Source organism: Mus caroli, chromosome X, assembly GCF_900094665.2.
Source record: "Mus caroli chromosome X, CAROLI_EIJ_v1.1, whole genome shotgun sequence".
Taxonomy (NCBI): domain Eukaryota; kingdom Metazoa; phylum Chordata; class Mammalia; order Rodentia; family Muridae; genus Mus; species Mus caroli.
Window position 1 is genome coordinate 41,745,051 of NC_034589.1, and position 14,114 is coordinate 41,759,164.

The 14,114-nt window shown below is 40.0% G+C and overlaps 1 protein-coding gene across 8 annotated transcripts in view; it reads right to left on the bottom strand.

Annotated features, from left to right (window-relative positions):
• Positions 1–14,114, bottom strand: part of Enox2 (ecto-NOX disulfide-thiol exchanger 2) — a 281,316-nt gene that overhangs the window by 49,038 nt on the left and 218,164 nt on the right. For all 8 annotated transcript variants that reach the window (XM_029472964.1, XM_029472966.1, XM_029472965.1 and 5 more), the window contains 2 exons: positions 8,877–9,032; positions 1,425–1,631 (listed from right to left, as the gene is read on the bottom strand). In XM_029472964.1, coding sequence (XP_029328824.1) covers positions 1,425–1,631; positions 8,877–9,032 — 363 coding nt within the window. The remainder of the gene's footprint in view (positions 1–1,424; positions 1,632–8,876; positions 9,033–14,114) is intronic.

The window sequence follows — 14,114 nt, forward strand, 5'->3', positions numbered from 1 at the left end:
CTCCTCCTCCTCCTTCTCCTCCTCCTCCTTCTTCTTCTGTAATTTTGCTCATATGTTTTCCTGTTCTAGTGTGGTCTTATTTACTCTTCTATTGTTGTAATAAGACATGACAACCAAGAAAACCTATAGAAGAAAGAGTTTATTGGGGCTTACAGTTTCAGAGGGTGAGTTTCTGATCATCATGGTGGGTAAGATGGAATCAGGCAGGCAGGAAGAAGGACAGCAAGCTGGAGTGGTAGCTAAGAACTTATTTATGTCCTTATCCAGAAGTAGGAGGCAGAGAGAGCTAACTGGAAAGGTCATGGGCTTTCCAAACCTCAAAACTAGCCCCCATTTACACAGCTACTCCAACAAGACCATACCTCCTAATCCTTCCAAAAACAATTTCACCAATTGGGGACCAAGTATTCAAACATATATGGGGGGGTGCAATATCATTATCATTATCATTCAAGCCACACCAATTGTCCACCAGCAAATATCTTCTTTTTGTTAAAGGCATGGTGCAATAGCAACCTTTTGTGCCCAGTAGGCAAGGACATTTGCTGTCAAGCCTAAGGACCTGAGTTTAATCTCCTGAAACTCAAATGATAGGAAAGAACTGATTCCTGAACATTGTCATCTGACCTCCAAATACAGGCCATGACAAGCATGCCAACACACAAATGCACACAGACACGTAACAGATGTATGTTCAATGCAATTTAAAAATTGATCTTTCTGCATATCCTTGTTAGGATTCAGAAAAAAAAATTCACATGTTTCCATCCTTCTTTCACACCCTTTTTAGTTGTTTCCTTTCCCTATAGTGTTTGTTACTGTTGTCATCATTATTATTGGCAGTGAGTGTGCCTTGTCAGATGGACACAAAAGCATGAGTTCTAGAATCGTGTAACAGACATCATGTTAAAGTAAAGTACCAAGTACTGTGGGAGCTCTCATGAAAGGGTGCCGAACAGACTGGATAGATAAACTAGAGAAAGTTTCCAAAGACTTCATACTTGAGCTGGAGCACTAGGGTATGGAGATACATATGTTTGTGTATGTGTATATATGTGTATGGCTATGTGTGTGGGTTGAATTGGCATGGGCAAAGTAATTATAGCAGAGAGATAGACATAAAGTATTGTGGCACATTCCAGGACCTAGAATCTACTGTGTATTTGGGACATGTGTGTAGGAAGAATTGGGATGTGACAATGAGATGCAGATCCTATCATCCATATCTTTAATGACACAAGACATGTAGAACTGCTGATGGCTTTAAGGAGGAAGGCTGGAGAAGAGGTAACATGCCTTTTCCAATATTTAAGGCAAAGGGAGTCCCTTTTAGCTTGCACACTGTTGCTAATGACTCAGATCACTCTGGTCTCAGATCTCTGCTTTGTGCCCTGTGCATACCATTGCCACATATCAATACTTACCAGACAGATAGAGGGCTTTGTCCACCATGTATTCCTCAGCAAAGCGAATGTGACAGAAGTTCTTTTTGCTCTTCCGGATAGCAATAATCTCTCCACACTGTTCAAACACTTCCACAATGATCTGCTCTGTCCCATTTTCAGGCAGGCCACCCACAAACACTGTCTTACAGCCTGGTGGCCTTTCTCGTGTTGCAGGTGGCGGAAGATCTAAATTTAAAGGCAAAAGGATCTGAAATAACACTACTCACTTGAGCTCTTTGAAACCTGGCTTTTTTTCAGAGACAAAGTATTCAAACATATGAGGACCTATTGCCCGCCCCCCCCCATAACTTTAGCCCCCATGGTGCTTATGTCTGCTTTACAGAAAATTTATTGAATGAACCTGAAAAGCATTGTTGAGTGTGATTATGGAACAATGGCCCTTTCTGTCTGTCTGTCCCATCTCGAGATCTTTAGTTTAGTCCCTTACTTTTGCTGTGCTAAGCCAGTTATGTTGTTATTATTTTTGGTTGTTTGTATTAAAGTAGGGGAAATCTCACTTAGATTAACCAATACATTCAGGAATCTGTCCACCTGCGGACCCTGATCGTCTTCTTAGTTCAGATGGCAGTTACTACATTCTATTTATGTTTATTGAAAGAAGTGGTTCATGACTAATTTGGCAATTAGAAGGTGAATATTTATAAAAGCATTTATAGTCATTAGAATGGCACAGTTAAACAAATTAGAGTACAAACATTTATTTTATATTTTTGAGGATTTAAAAACTATAAATACAAATAAGCCCTTCCTTTAATTTCTCACTGGAGTAGTCAGTCCCAAAGTCAATCTTGCAGCATTTAAAAGGGGTATAAGACAGCTGAGACTCAAAGCTTGCCTGGAAAACCACTAACTAAAGTGAGATAAATCTTGCCACTTAGAGTCATTAAAAACTTCCCCAATGAGATGATTCTCCATCTGCTGAAAAACTGCTTTCCGTTCCTTGTATATATAAAGCTTGTTGGATCCATCACCTCCATGTTACTCTCTAGACGTGTCAAAGCATTTCTAAAGTCAAATCCTATAGTTCAACCCCCAACAAAACAAAGCATGCTGGCCATGTTATTTTTTTTTCCTTCTCTTCTAGTTCATGTCTGCAAGGATTTACTTTGTGTAATCTATTCTTCCCATTCAGCTCTCAACAATTCTCTCAGCTCAAGATTTGGAGAGCTCAATAATCAGGGATTACAGCTCCCCTGTGAAAATGAATGAGCGTCCTTCACAGTTGAGGATGAAGCATCTCCCAGACTCATATCCAAACTGGCAAGCAGTTGACTGGGAGCCTCCTTGGTTAGCATTATCCCTACTTCCTTCGTTGTGCTACTGCTGCACACCTTTACTGGCGTGGCTGAGAAGATGGAGATTTTCATGATGACTTTGCCCACTTACAGAGTTGGTAAAGAGCAGGAAGAAAGAACTTATAAATTGCTAACTTTTGAATTCTGTAATATTAAGAACTCATCATTTTATTTTTTCCTTGAGTGTTTCATATGAGAGGCTTAGGGGGAAAGAACTCTATCAAGTGAGCAGGAGTCTGAACTATCTTACTTACGGCTATTATGTGAAGTTGTTCTTTAGCAGGGAGGTAGAAACGGACTTGAGAATTGCTTTAGACTTAGGCTTTTGAGTGTTTCACAACTAGAAAATAGTGTCACCATCATAATTCCTGTTATTCCCAACTCTGATAGCATGAAAGAATCAACTTAGGAGTTAAGCAAATAATACCTGGCCCCACACCAATAAGGTTGATTTAGTTACTTCTGGCTGCATTCATTGCTTTATCAGACAGACTTCATGTGTAAGTAGGGTTCAGAGCCACTAAGCATTCTAAACTTGTGATATTACAGAGGAAAATTCTTGGGTGAATAAAATGTCGCCTTCAAGGACACCATATTAGATAAAGACATTGTAAACTTGGAACAGAGAAACCTGCATTTAAAGTTTATCCCATATCTGTGTGACCATGGAGAAGTTACACAGCCTATGAAAACTTCTGTTTTCAACCTATTCAATAGGGATACCATTACCTACCTTAAATGTTTTTTTTTTTTTGTATTACTATTGATATACTACATTGTCCATCTTGGATGTTGTGCAAACTCTAGTACTTCTTGGCTTCCTATTAAACAGTAGCTACTTCAGTGTTAATACTTATTGAGCCCAGGTTTCTTAACTCCCAATCTGGAATTGTTTAATACCTTATCACAAGTCTCGAGTGTACTGTTAGTGAGGACCTAGACTTGGGAAATACAAGTCCCCTCGATTTACCCAGATAAATCTGAGGTTGAGGAAGTCATGGTCATCAAAGTGCATGCAGCTTTGACCACAGAATACAACCAGCCACTGTATAGACCCATAATGAATTTTCAAGACCATCTGTTTAGATAGAGTTGTTTTCAAACAAAAACCTTCAGAATAATATCCTATTTTAGAATAAAAAAGGCTTCTGGAACGAATTGTTAAAGGAGCTGCACGGTAAATAATATTCTGTGATGCAAATATCACCTTACATGGCTTGAATCTACTTTATGCCTACTGACAGACTAAGGAATATATGGTTACTCTGGAAGTTATATGCCATACCCAGAATGCAAATGCTTATCCCTTGACTACATTTGTGGGGTTTAACATTTTGTGACGAAGCCATTATTCAGGTGCTGTGATTCTTCTATGGCAACTTCTGTTAAATAATGAAGCATAAAATCCACTAAGAACAATGTTAAGAATGTGAGGGATGTATCTATTTTCCTTCAGTAAATATAGAAGACCTTTTTGATACTATTTGCTGAGATTTAAGTATATTCCTGTAAGCACGAAACAGGGTACTGTCTTCATTAAAGGATAGTGTCTGTTTTTAATTAACAGTTAAATGCTTTTGTTTTCTAGGCTGGATTTCCCAATCCATTGCACAACAATGAGAACTCCATAGAAGAACAAATTTTAAACTCTACCAATTCATCAGGTAATGTGCTAAGCTGGTTAGTGCGTAAATCATCACTCAGTATGGAGACAAGGAAAAGTTCATGTAAAGATTCAAGATAATTGGGAGAATAAATAATGAGTCTTTGGAAATGGAAAAGGAGGAGTATCTAGCAATTGTAATTACATCCAAGCCTTCACTCTGGGAAGCTGTGGTAAGACTATCAATATTAATAAGATCAGAGTCCATTGCTGGTCTTTGAGATGGGGGACAGAGAGTACCACAAATGACCCAAATACCATTTGCATGGCATCCTGCTTTTCAGAGGACCATAAGAAACACTCAGTTGGTTTGTCAGAATGTATGCAATGAGAAGTCTTGGAGTAGATTTTATTAGACATCCCAAGATCAAAGGCCTTACAGTAGGGGTCAGATGCATTTTTAATGTAATCCCAGCTAATGGGAAACAATCAGAAGGCTGGCCAATTGTTATTAATGCTCAATTTACTAATTTATTTTAATTCTCTTTATAGACCCCAGCGTTCAGAGGCAAAATGGGTTCTGTCTCTTTTGATATAGTGAAATGAAAACCAGTGTTGTCTTTTGTGGCTCCTGGGTGTTTTCACATATGTTTGCACACAGAGGGCAGATGATGTTCCATCAGTCATTCTTCATTCACTGTTCCTTCCAATAGATTCAAAATGTCACCTGTCGATACAGGTGTTACAGCTGAAGTGAAAATTCTTGACCAAACTGACTTCCCTAGAGAGGTGGTATTGCTCTCTTCTCTCAGAAAAAACCATTAATTGAGCATCAGTAATCCATTGGAAAAAGTGTGTGTGTTGCAGGCAGCTATCTTTTGCTATCCTCTAAAACCTGGAAACAGGAGCTTAGTGCTAGGTCTGCTCCCCTTTAGTACATTTCCCTGAAGTTTTAGATTAGGTCTCATCTTACCTAGTCTAGATCAGAGAGATTCAGTTACTTACCAACCTCTCCTGGCTAAAAACAGGTAGAAAACTGAGCTATGATATAAGGCCTGTGTTAATTTATAGACAAAGTACTCAACTATTAATGTATTCTGCACGATCCAGCGAATATAAAAAGTTCCATGTATTATAATACAATCCTCTTTTGATTTTCTAGTGTATTTTGAGGAGTTTAACTTTGAGAAATATTTATACTGGAAGCTTTTTAAAATGTAGTAATCATAATTTTATAGCTGAGGGAAGCTATAGATATCTAGGCTAATCTAACCAGATATCCTTAGTTTACAGATAAAGAAACCGAGACAAAAGGTAGTAAAATGACTGGCCAGGGTCTCATAGCTCACTAGTGACAGAGCGGAGAGTGGAACGTAAACAAAGAATAGATAACTGAGCACTGGGGCATTGAAGGTTGTTAGTTGTCTTAAATGAGGGACATCCTCTTATAAGAGCAAAACATCAGGGAGGATTTATATGGTAAGAGGGGAAGAACTGCAAACACCAGGCACAAATGAAGTATTTGGAGGATTTTTGCTGGTAAGGAATACACAGAATTTTATGCATTCTCTGTCTCTCTGTCTCTCTGTCTCTCTGTCTCTCTCTGTCTCTGTCTCTCTCTGTGTGTGTGTGTATCTGTCTGTCTCTCTGTGTGTGTGTGTGTGTGTCTGTCTGTCTGTGTTGCTAGGTGTTAATATTCCTCTATTACTGTCTTACACCTGCCTGTTTTGGAAATAGGGCATTTCACTGAGCCTGAAGCTCATTTACTGGCTACCCTGGTTGGCCAGCAAGCCCCTGGGATCTGCCTGCCTCTGTTTTCTAGTGCTTGGGTCATACCATACCGACAACTTATGTGGTGCTAGTGATCTGAACTAAGGTCCCCAGGCTTGCATGGCAAGCACTTTGTCCACAGAACTTAGCCCCTTCTTTCTTTTTTAATATTTTGAAGTGTTTGGGTTCCTCAGCATGTAGCATTTTGATATTCTTCATCTGGCTGGTCTGAGTCATTCTTATTCCTTTAAATCAGTTAAGCTTTCAAGAAGGATAAGTGGGCCAATAGTATTAAATACAGCAGACAGATACAGTAAGGATTGAAATTATTCCACTGGATTTAGCATGTACATATAAATTTATTAGAAGGATATACTACAGATTTAATTTTGGTCCCTCCCATGCTAAAGTAGTCCAGAAGAGAGTACATTTGGAGCTGGGCTGGAGGTAAGATTGTGAGGTCAGGAAGGAGTTGAATCTGACTAAAGGGTAGGTATGGGGCAAGTAGAAAAGGCGTACTGAAAACAGCCACGAAGAAAAGGCCTTTGAGGTCAGTCGTTAGATCAGTGGTTCTCAACTTGTTGGGAGGGGGAGGTCAATAACCCTCTCACAGAGGCATCCTAAGACTGTTAGAACACACAGATAGTTACAGTATGATTTATATCAGCTGCAAAATTACAATCCTGAAGTAGCAACAAAAATAATTTTATAAAAAAATAATTTTATGGCTGGAGGTCATCACAGCATGAGGAACTGGATCATTAAGAAGTTTGAGAACCACTGAGTTAGACTATGAATTGAGAGCCTCAGGGTAATATTATATCGTATCCCCACACTATTTCTGTGGACAGCATGTGGAAGGACAGTCTGCTGGGACAGAGGAAGGAAAGAATATAAATGTATTTTCTAATAAAGCAGCAGGAGTAAGCAGCAGTCTGGATGGTGACTAAAGACATTGGATTATCTCTGAGCAATAGGATCTTAGTGCTGAGACAGACTTTAGAGTCAGAGGCCACTGGATCTAAGAGAATATACCAGAGTCAGGAAGGAATAAGTAGTGCGGCTTTTAATCAAAGCCTTATAATAAAGTAGGTTTGCTTGGCCCAGGTGGTGATCCGGGGTTCAAGTCACATCAACTGCCTGCTTTCCTGTCTTACCTTCACAAAAACAAGTCTCCACTGTTAAAAAAAAAATGGCATAATTGCCACACTTGCAGCAAAGAATTAAGAGACAGATGCCTTAGTGAGAGATTTTTGTACATAATCTGAGTACTTCCCTTTAAACAAAATCCATTTCTAAAAAGCAAAGAAAACAGCAGTCTGATTTAAGCTTCATGGGAGTGTGTTTTCGAATTTGATTCTAAAGCAGATTCATTCCCAGAAGCCACTCATTTACTGACATTAATTGCCCTGTCAGCCTTCCTTAGTTCAAAGATGAAGAACTAAATGATTGGGTCGTTGGGTAAAATGCTGCCTTCTTACTCTGTAGCCCTTCCAACCCAGAACCAAGAAATCATGGCTGCAGGTAGAAAGAGATGAAACTGTATTTGAGAAATTTACTTATTTCTTTTCTAAAGAATATGAACTACATATTCTTTACATATTGGCTACAACCTCTTTAAGACATGTTTTGACATGCATTCCAAGGCTGCTTAATAATGTGGTCTATGCATTAAAAACAAAACAAAGCAAACCAGGACATTTAGCTGATGATTCTTTGGAGACTTAGAAACTGGTCCCTTAAGCTGAATATTGATCGTACCATCCCTGGACATTACAGGTTATGCACCACCCTGTTACCTTAAACTTGACTGAAATGCTGAAAGTCTAGCACATGCTGCTCACACGATACAGGAATGATTAAATCAGCAGGACTCTGCCATTTCAGCTTTAACACTGGAGATGTCTACATTCATGGGTTGTTTTTACATGATAAAGGAACAACTGCGGATGTACACCTTTCTGTGACCTAAACACAAAATGGTAGAGTAAAGGGGGAAAAGAGACATGGCATGTACTGGGATACTAGAACTAAGAGTAAGATACAGGTTTTAATGGAATTGTTTATCCAGCTATGCATAAATCCAATATCCAGGAATGGATATGGGAGTTGTAAAGAAAGGGCTACAAAAGGATATCTTATTCTTTCTTCCCTAATTGTCTTTGGAATAAAATACTCTTTTCTAAATTTAGTCCTCTTAGATGCTAGCCTCCTAGGTTTCTTATTAGTCAAAAAAGATGTATGCTGTTAACAACTCAGTTAAAAAATCAGAGGGCATTAAGCTAATTTTCCTTTGCCGAAGTGACCAAAGGACCTGTCAAGCCAACTCTGACTGATTCGAAAACCATCTTGGTTATGAGCAGGTCACACTAAATAGGATGGTACTGGAAGCATCTGATTCATGATGAACCGATTTGTATTTATGGTAGAAGATGAATTATTTGTCCAAAGACACACATAAAAGGTTCCTATTTATCTTGATTAGGCAAGTTTATTTGATCTATGGTCTAAGTACCCAGATGGATTTTTGTTTTTAACCAACAGCTCTAAGCTAGGCACTACAGCAACAGCTTTCTTGATATACTGTGCAGTACCATCAGGAGCCAGGGAAAACATTAATGAGGCTTGGGTCATGTGTAGGAATAGCTTCTAATAATTCAATATATGGATTTGAAGAAAAGAGTTTAACCAACACCACTACCACCAATGACAACAACAACGACAACACAAGCAGGTTAGTACTTGGGTTGGGAGGGAAGAGCGTGCAGCTTTTGCAGTGTATGATCTCCTTTGCTACCGGCATATCTGGAGGAATCGGTGGAGGGACTATCCCCAAACCCGGCATCATGGGAGTTATTGGTGGTATTCCAGTCATCATCCCAAGGGCAGGATCGAAGTCTGAAAAAGTAGACAAGTATTAAAAAAAAAGAAAAAACAAACCAAACACACAATAAATGATAGCAGACAAGGTCAGACGGAGGCAGAATGTTAAACATTATAAACATCAAATCAAAGCAATCAAGCAAATGCCTCTTCATAGTTAGAATTCTCAGTCTTAATTATCATATAGCTGTGTACTTTTCTTTCAGGATGTAGGTATTATTTTGTTTGATCCCAGTCTACTTAGTCTTCACATGTCTGTTTGATATTCAGTATCTTTTAAAACATTGCTGTGCCTTGTCTAAGGATCATATCTCTATTATTTTCCAGTACATATATATCCTTGGCTCCATTTTGGCAAAGCTTCTTGTTGTCCCTAGTATCTTTTGTATCCTCTTACAGTATGGTGATGAACAGTATATACTTTGGGGATTTAGGTTCTCCTTCTGTCATTTGCTTAGCAAGACGCACTTCCATTTCCTCACCTGCAAAATGAGGTTTATATCTCCTACTTTCCAGGGAACTATGAGGAGGAGATGGGATGGTGAATGAAGCGTGTTTAGTAGAACACACGACATGAAGTGGCTCAACAAACAACTAATCTGTATGTCTTTTTACATGTTCTTTTCCATGGCTGGAATCATCTGAGGCTTTCTGAATTCTCCCTGTGCTTCAAGGCTTAAGGCTTACAATACTCAGGGTTCTTTGTAGATTTTTCTGTTGCATTCTTAAGTCTGTCTAAAATCTGTCCAAACGTTGTGCCACTGAATTTTATTTCACTTTGCACTGCTTTTGTTTCACAAAGAGGTAGGACCCTAGGAAGTATGAAGATATACAAACATTTTTTTGTGGGGTTTATCTATGTAAACATATTGACCAACCCCTAGTAAGCATCAATAGCATTCTGATAGTACAATCTCATGTGATACAGTATAAAACCATAGAACTCCAGCTTTTGGGGTGATTCACTTGACAAACCACTTTCCTGGAAACAAAACTCTGGCTAGACTCATAGGCATATGTCCTGAAGCATCTAGAGGCATCAGTTGATTTCATATATGGGGGAAAGGATTAGAGAGTAACCCAGACCAGGTAAATAGAAACGGGGGCCTATAGGGGCCTAGAATGAGACTACAACTGTACACTCATAACATTGTCAGTTCTTATCAGTCCCTGACATGGAAGAGGAATGCACAGTTTTCAAGAAAGGAGCTCCTGGTAGATAGAAAAGACAGATCCTGCTCTGGATTTGGTACCTGATCTTATGGCACTGACTTTCTGGTCAGTGTGCTGGACTAGACAGAGACTTAGAAAACATCAAGGCATGTCTTCCAAGCCTCAGTGCCCCCAATGATGTACAGGTTCAGAGAGGTTCAGAGCAAGGGCCTCATTTGACTGGATTTAGGAGCAGGCCTAATTTCATTGTCTAAATTGTTTCTGTAAAAAAGAAAAAAGCCAGTTTCTTTAAGAGATGGGATTTTACTGAATTTCTTTGACTTCCCACTTCCCATACATATCTTATTATAGATACACATACAGTATATTATAGACAGAGAAAACATTATAAAAGGTTGTTCTGGTGAAGAACGAGCAGTGCCATTAGCAGTAGTGGACCCTGCTTCCAAAGACTTCATCATAATAGCCATAGACCTCGGTGGAATGACCGAGGTCAGTATGTCCTTAAAGTGGTCCTGACATACCTAGGTGGTTTTCTAGATGCTGGAGGAGGCAGAAATAAAATACCAAGAGACTCCGTGGGTCAAAGAGAAGCAGAACTTTAGCACTACCATGCCAAGTATTGAAGGAACCCTGTGTCTGGGCGAAAGGGCAAATAAATACCCCATGGACCCCCTCTTCTGCAGAGACAAGCCAAGCAAGCTAGGCCATCTCCATCTTCTAATGTCTGTGTTCTTTTTTTTTCAAATTAATTTATTTTTTACATTCCATATTCCATTCCCTGTCCCCCCATCCACCCTCCGACTACTCCATATCACACACCTCCTCCCTACCCTCTGTCTCCATGTGGATCCCCCCTCCCCCCGTCACATCTCTGACTCAAAATTGTTCCTGTCTGAAAGAATTACAGTGATGGGAATGGAGAGAAGCCTGAGGAAAAGAAGGTCCAGCAACAGGCCCAAAGTGGGATCCAGCTCAAGGGGAGGTCCCAAGGTCTGACACTATTACTGAGGCTATGGAGCACTCACAAAAAGGAACCTATCATGACTGCCCTTCAAAAGACCCAACAAGCAGCTGAAAGAGTCAGATGCAGATATTTGCACCCAACCAATGGACAGAAACAGCTGACCCCTGTGGTTGAATTAGGGAATATCTGTATTCTTGAGGTGGTAATACCCTAGAGAGGTTCGGGGAGAAAAAACTATCTCCTATGGGCTATTTTAGTTTATAAAACCACTCACTTTTCACCATCATATGCTATCTCATTCAACATGCATTTACACCTATACACACTGTGTCTCTCCTGAGGCTCTCATTTTTTTTCTTTTGTATTCAATAGTATGTGACCTTGAGAAAAGATTTTTTTATATCTCTATATCTCTATTTCTCTTCTGGTAAACAGGGGCACATATTGAAATTTAGCTGAAACAATGAAAGAACAAAACAGGTCTGAAGACCTCTGGCATGCTAGTCCTCATAGATAAGTGTTCTTCCTTCTGTGCCAGTTGTGAAACGCACACTGATAAAGTCACTCATTCAGATATTCACTATTCCAGTCCACATTGTTTATGACAAGGATTCTCTGTGCTGGGCTGGCTCTATGCAGGTGCTGGGGAGGGTGTTTGCCTTTTCATCTCAGAGAACTTAAGGTGCCTGGCCCCTGTCTTGCTGGCAGAATAAGAACACTCTGATTCAGAAAAATTTGATTCCTTGTACAGAAGACTTTGGAGAAATTGTTAACATTATCTCACCCATTTACAAACTGCTAATTTTCTTTAGGGAAAGATCAGATTAGATTATATGCCACCTAAACAACTCCATCTATTTTCCTCTGCTGTCGAAATGTTTGTCTTCCTTTTATTGTTCTGCCTGACTCCTCATTGTTATTCATATAGCTCTGTCACTCACAACTCTACCTTACCACAGATTACAGAAACATCACTTCATTAAACAAGTTCTGCTGCTTCCACCGAGAAGGAAATGCCTGTCTTCCTGTACTGTCTACTAATAAATCGAGACAAACAAATATAAAGGATAATGTAACTCCTGATAGATGTACTCACCATTCTGCAGTTTGGTATGATTACATTAATATTTTATAAATCCATTCAAAAGCAAATGTATTCATGACATATGGTTAAAGACAGAATAAATAACCTCCCTTTAGTTCAATAGGTCAAGTCATAGGCTAAACTGCCCAAAAGGGCTTGCTTAGAGGGCTTCAAAAGTTCCCATCCCAGTAATTATTCTTTTGTTTATATTTAACCATTAAGATACAAAGTAGAGCTGAATTTCCAAAATCAATGGGGAAAAGCAATGAGATAGTGGGCCTTTATATGAGTACTACAGAATGTGAAAAATCAAAGTGAAATTTGAAACACACTGGAGTCGAAAACAAAAGAAATCCCTTCCCTTGTCTTGGCTCCTAGCCTGGATTGAGGAGTACTGCCAGCATATATATTACTGTCATCTACCATTCACAGTTCAAACACCTGAAAGAGATTTGAAATCATGCACAAAGAGTGTGGGAAAGGTCAAGGTACTCCTCCAAAGTTCATTTGACAAAGCATTCCCTATTCAGTTTTGCTTTTATTATTTCTTCTTTTGCCACCCATCTCCGAAAGCCTTCTTGACTCTTGGCACAGCCATTGCTGGGTAGACCATAAAATATTCCTTTGTATACCTCCTTTTGAGTCCTGTAATTTTCAGAGTCCCACCCTATTGGGAATTCTGCCAATTCTGAGTTAGCTGGGCAAGCTCTCTGCTCAGATCTACCACAGGATTTCAAGTAATTTTTCAGTGTAAACTTAAGCTGTTCCTGCTACTTAGCAACTTGCATTCCCCAAATTTGGTAATATCATCTGACACTCTGCACATATCTGGGCCAGTGAGTGAGAATGGACACAGAGTCATATCTACACTGTTATCCAACCATTCATCTGTCAACGGTCAGTTGGCTGGGGCCCTTTGCTCTGAGAGGATAAGAATTGTGGGTAGGTTAGGTGAAAATTTTCTGGCTGGCAGTTCTGGGCCCTTGAATACATAATGGCTAGGGACTGGAGCTGAAGACCCTGTCTTAGAGATCTAAACCTTGAGAATTAGGACATACTGGTCCAGGCTTTAGAAACTATACATGTATGGCTCTATCCATTTATATTGAGTGCTTATTGTTCTTGGCATATTTACCAGTTCCTCTAGCACGTGGCAGCTATTGTAATTATTGCTTAACAGCAGCAGGTTACAAGATAGCATCAGCAGATAGTACCTTTTGGTTTTAAAGCTCTCAGACCGGTCTTTCATACTGGGCCCCACAGCTCTTTAGTGACAACTGTTGGAACTCTCTGGTCAACAGACTTTGACAGTGGTATTTACAAAGTTTTGGGTTTAGGATATCCAAGGCCCATATCCCTTAAAGATTGTTAACTCCCTGGCACTCTTCTAGTGAACAGGGCCCTCAGGTTCTCATGTTTGGGGTGTGTGTGTTTGTGGGGCAGTGGGCTGTGCACAGACAGCCTGGTCTCCAGTAGAGCAAAGGTCTGGAACCCCAATGACCCCAATGGGTGGTGATTTCTACCTACATGGGACAGAAGGTATTCGATCATGTCTCCTGGACCCCTGGCTCCTGTCGAAGTTACCACCCCAACAGTCCCTGCAGGAGAGATGTGTGACTATCAGTCACATAGACAATGTCCCAAGCTCCTGGCATTCTGGCTAGACTACACCCCCACAGTTACCTGACTATAGCCATGTATGTTCCTCCCCATAGTTACCTGGTAACAGCAAGATAGCCCAGCCCACTATAAAAGGGGCTGCTTGGCTCCTCCTCTCTTTCTCTTTAAGCTCTTACCTTGTTTACTCTCATCTCTAGCCTTCCTTCTCTCTCTCCCTCCCCCCCCCTTTCTCCACGTGGCCATGGCTGGCCTC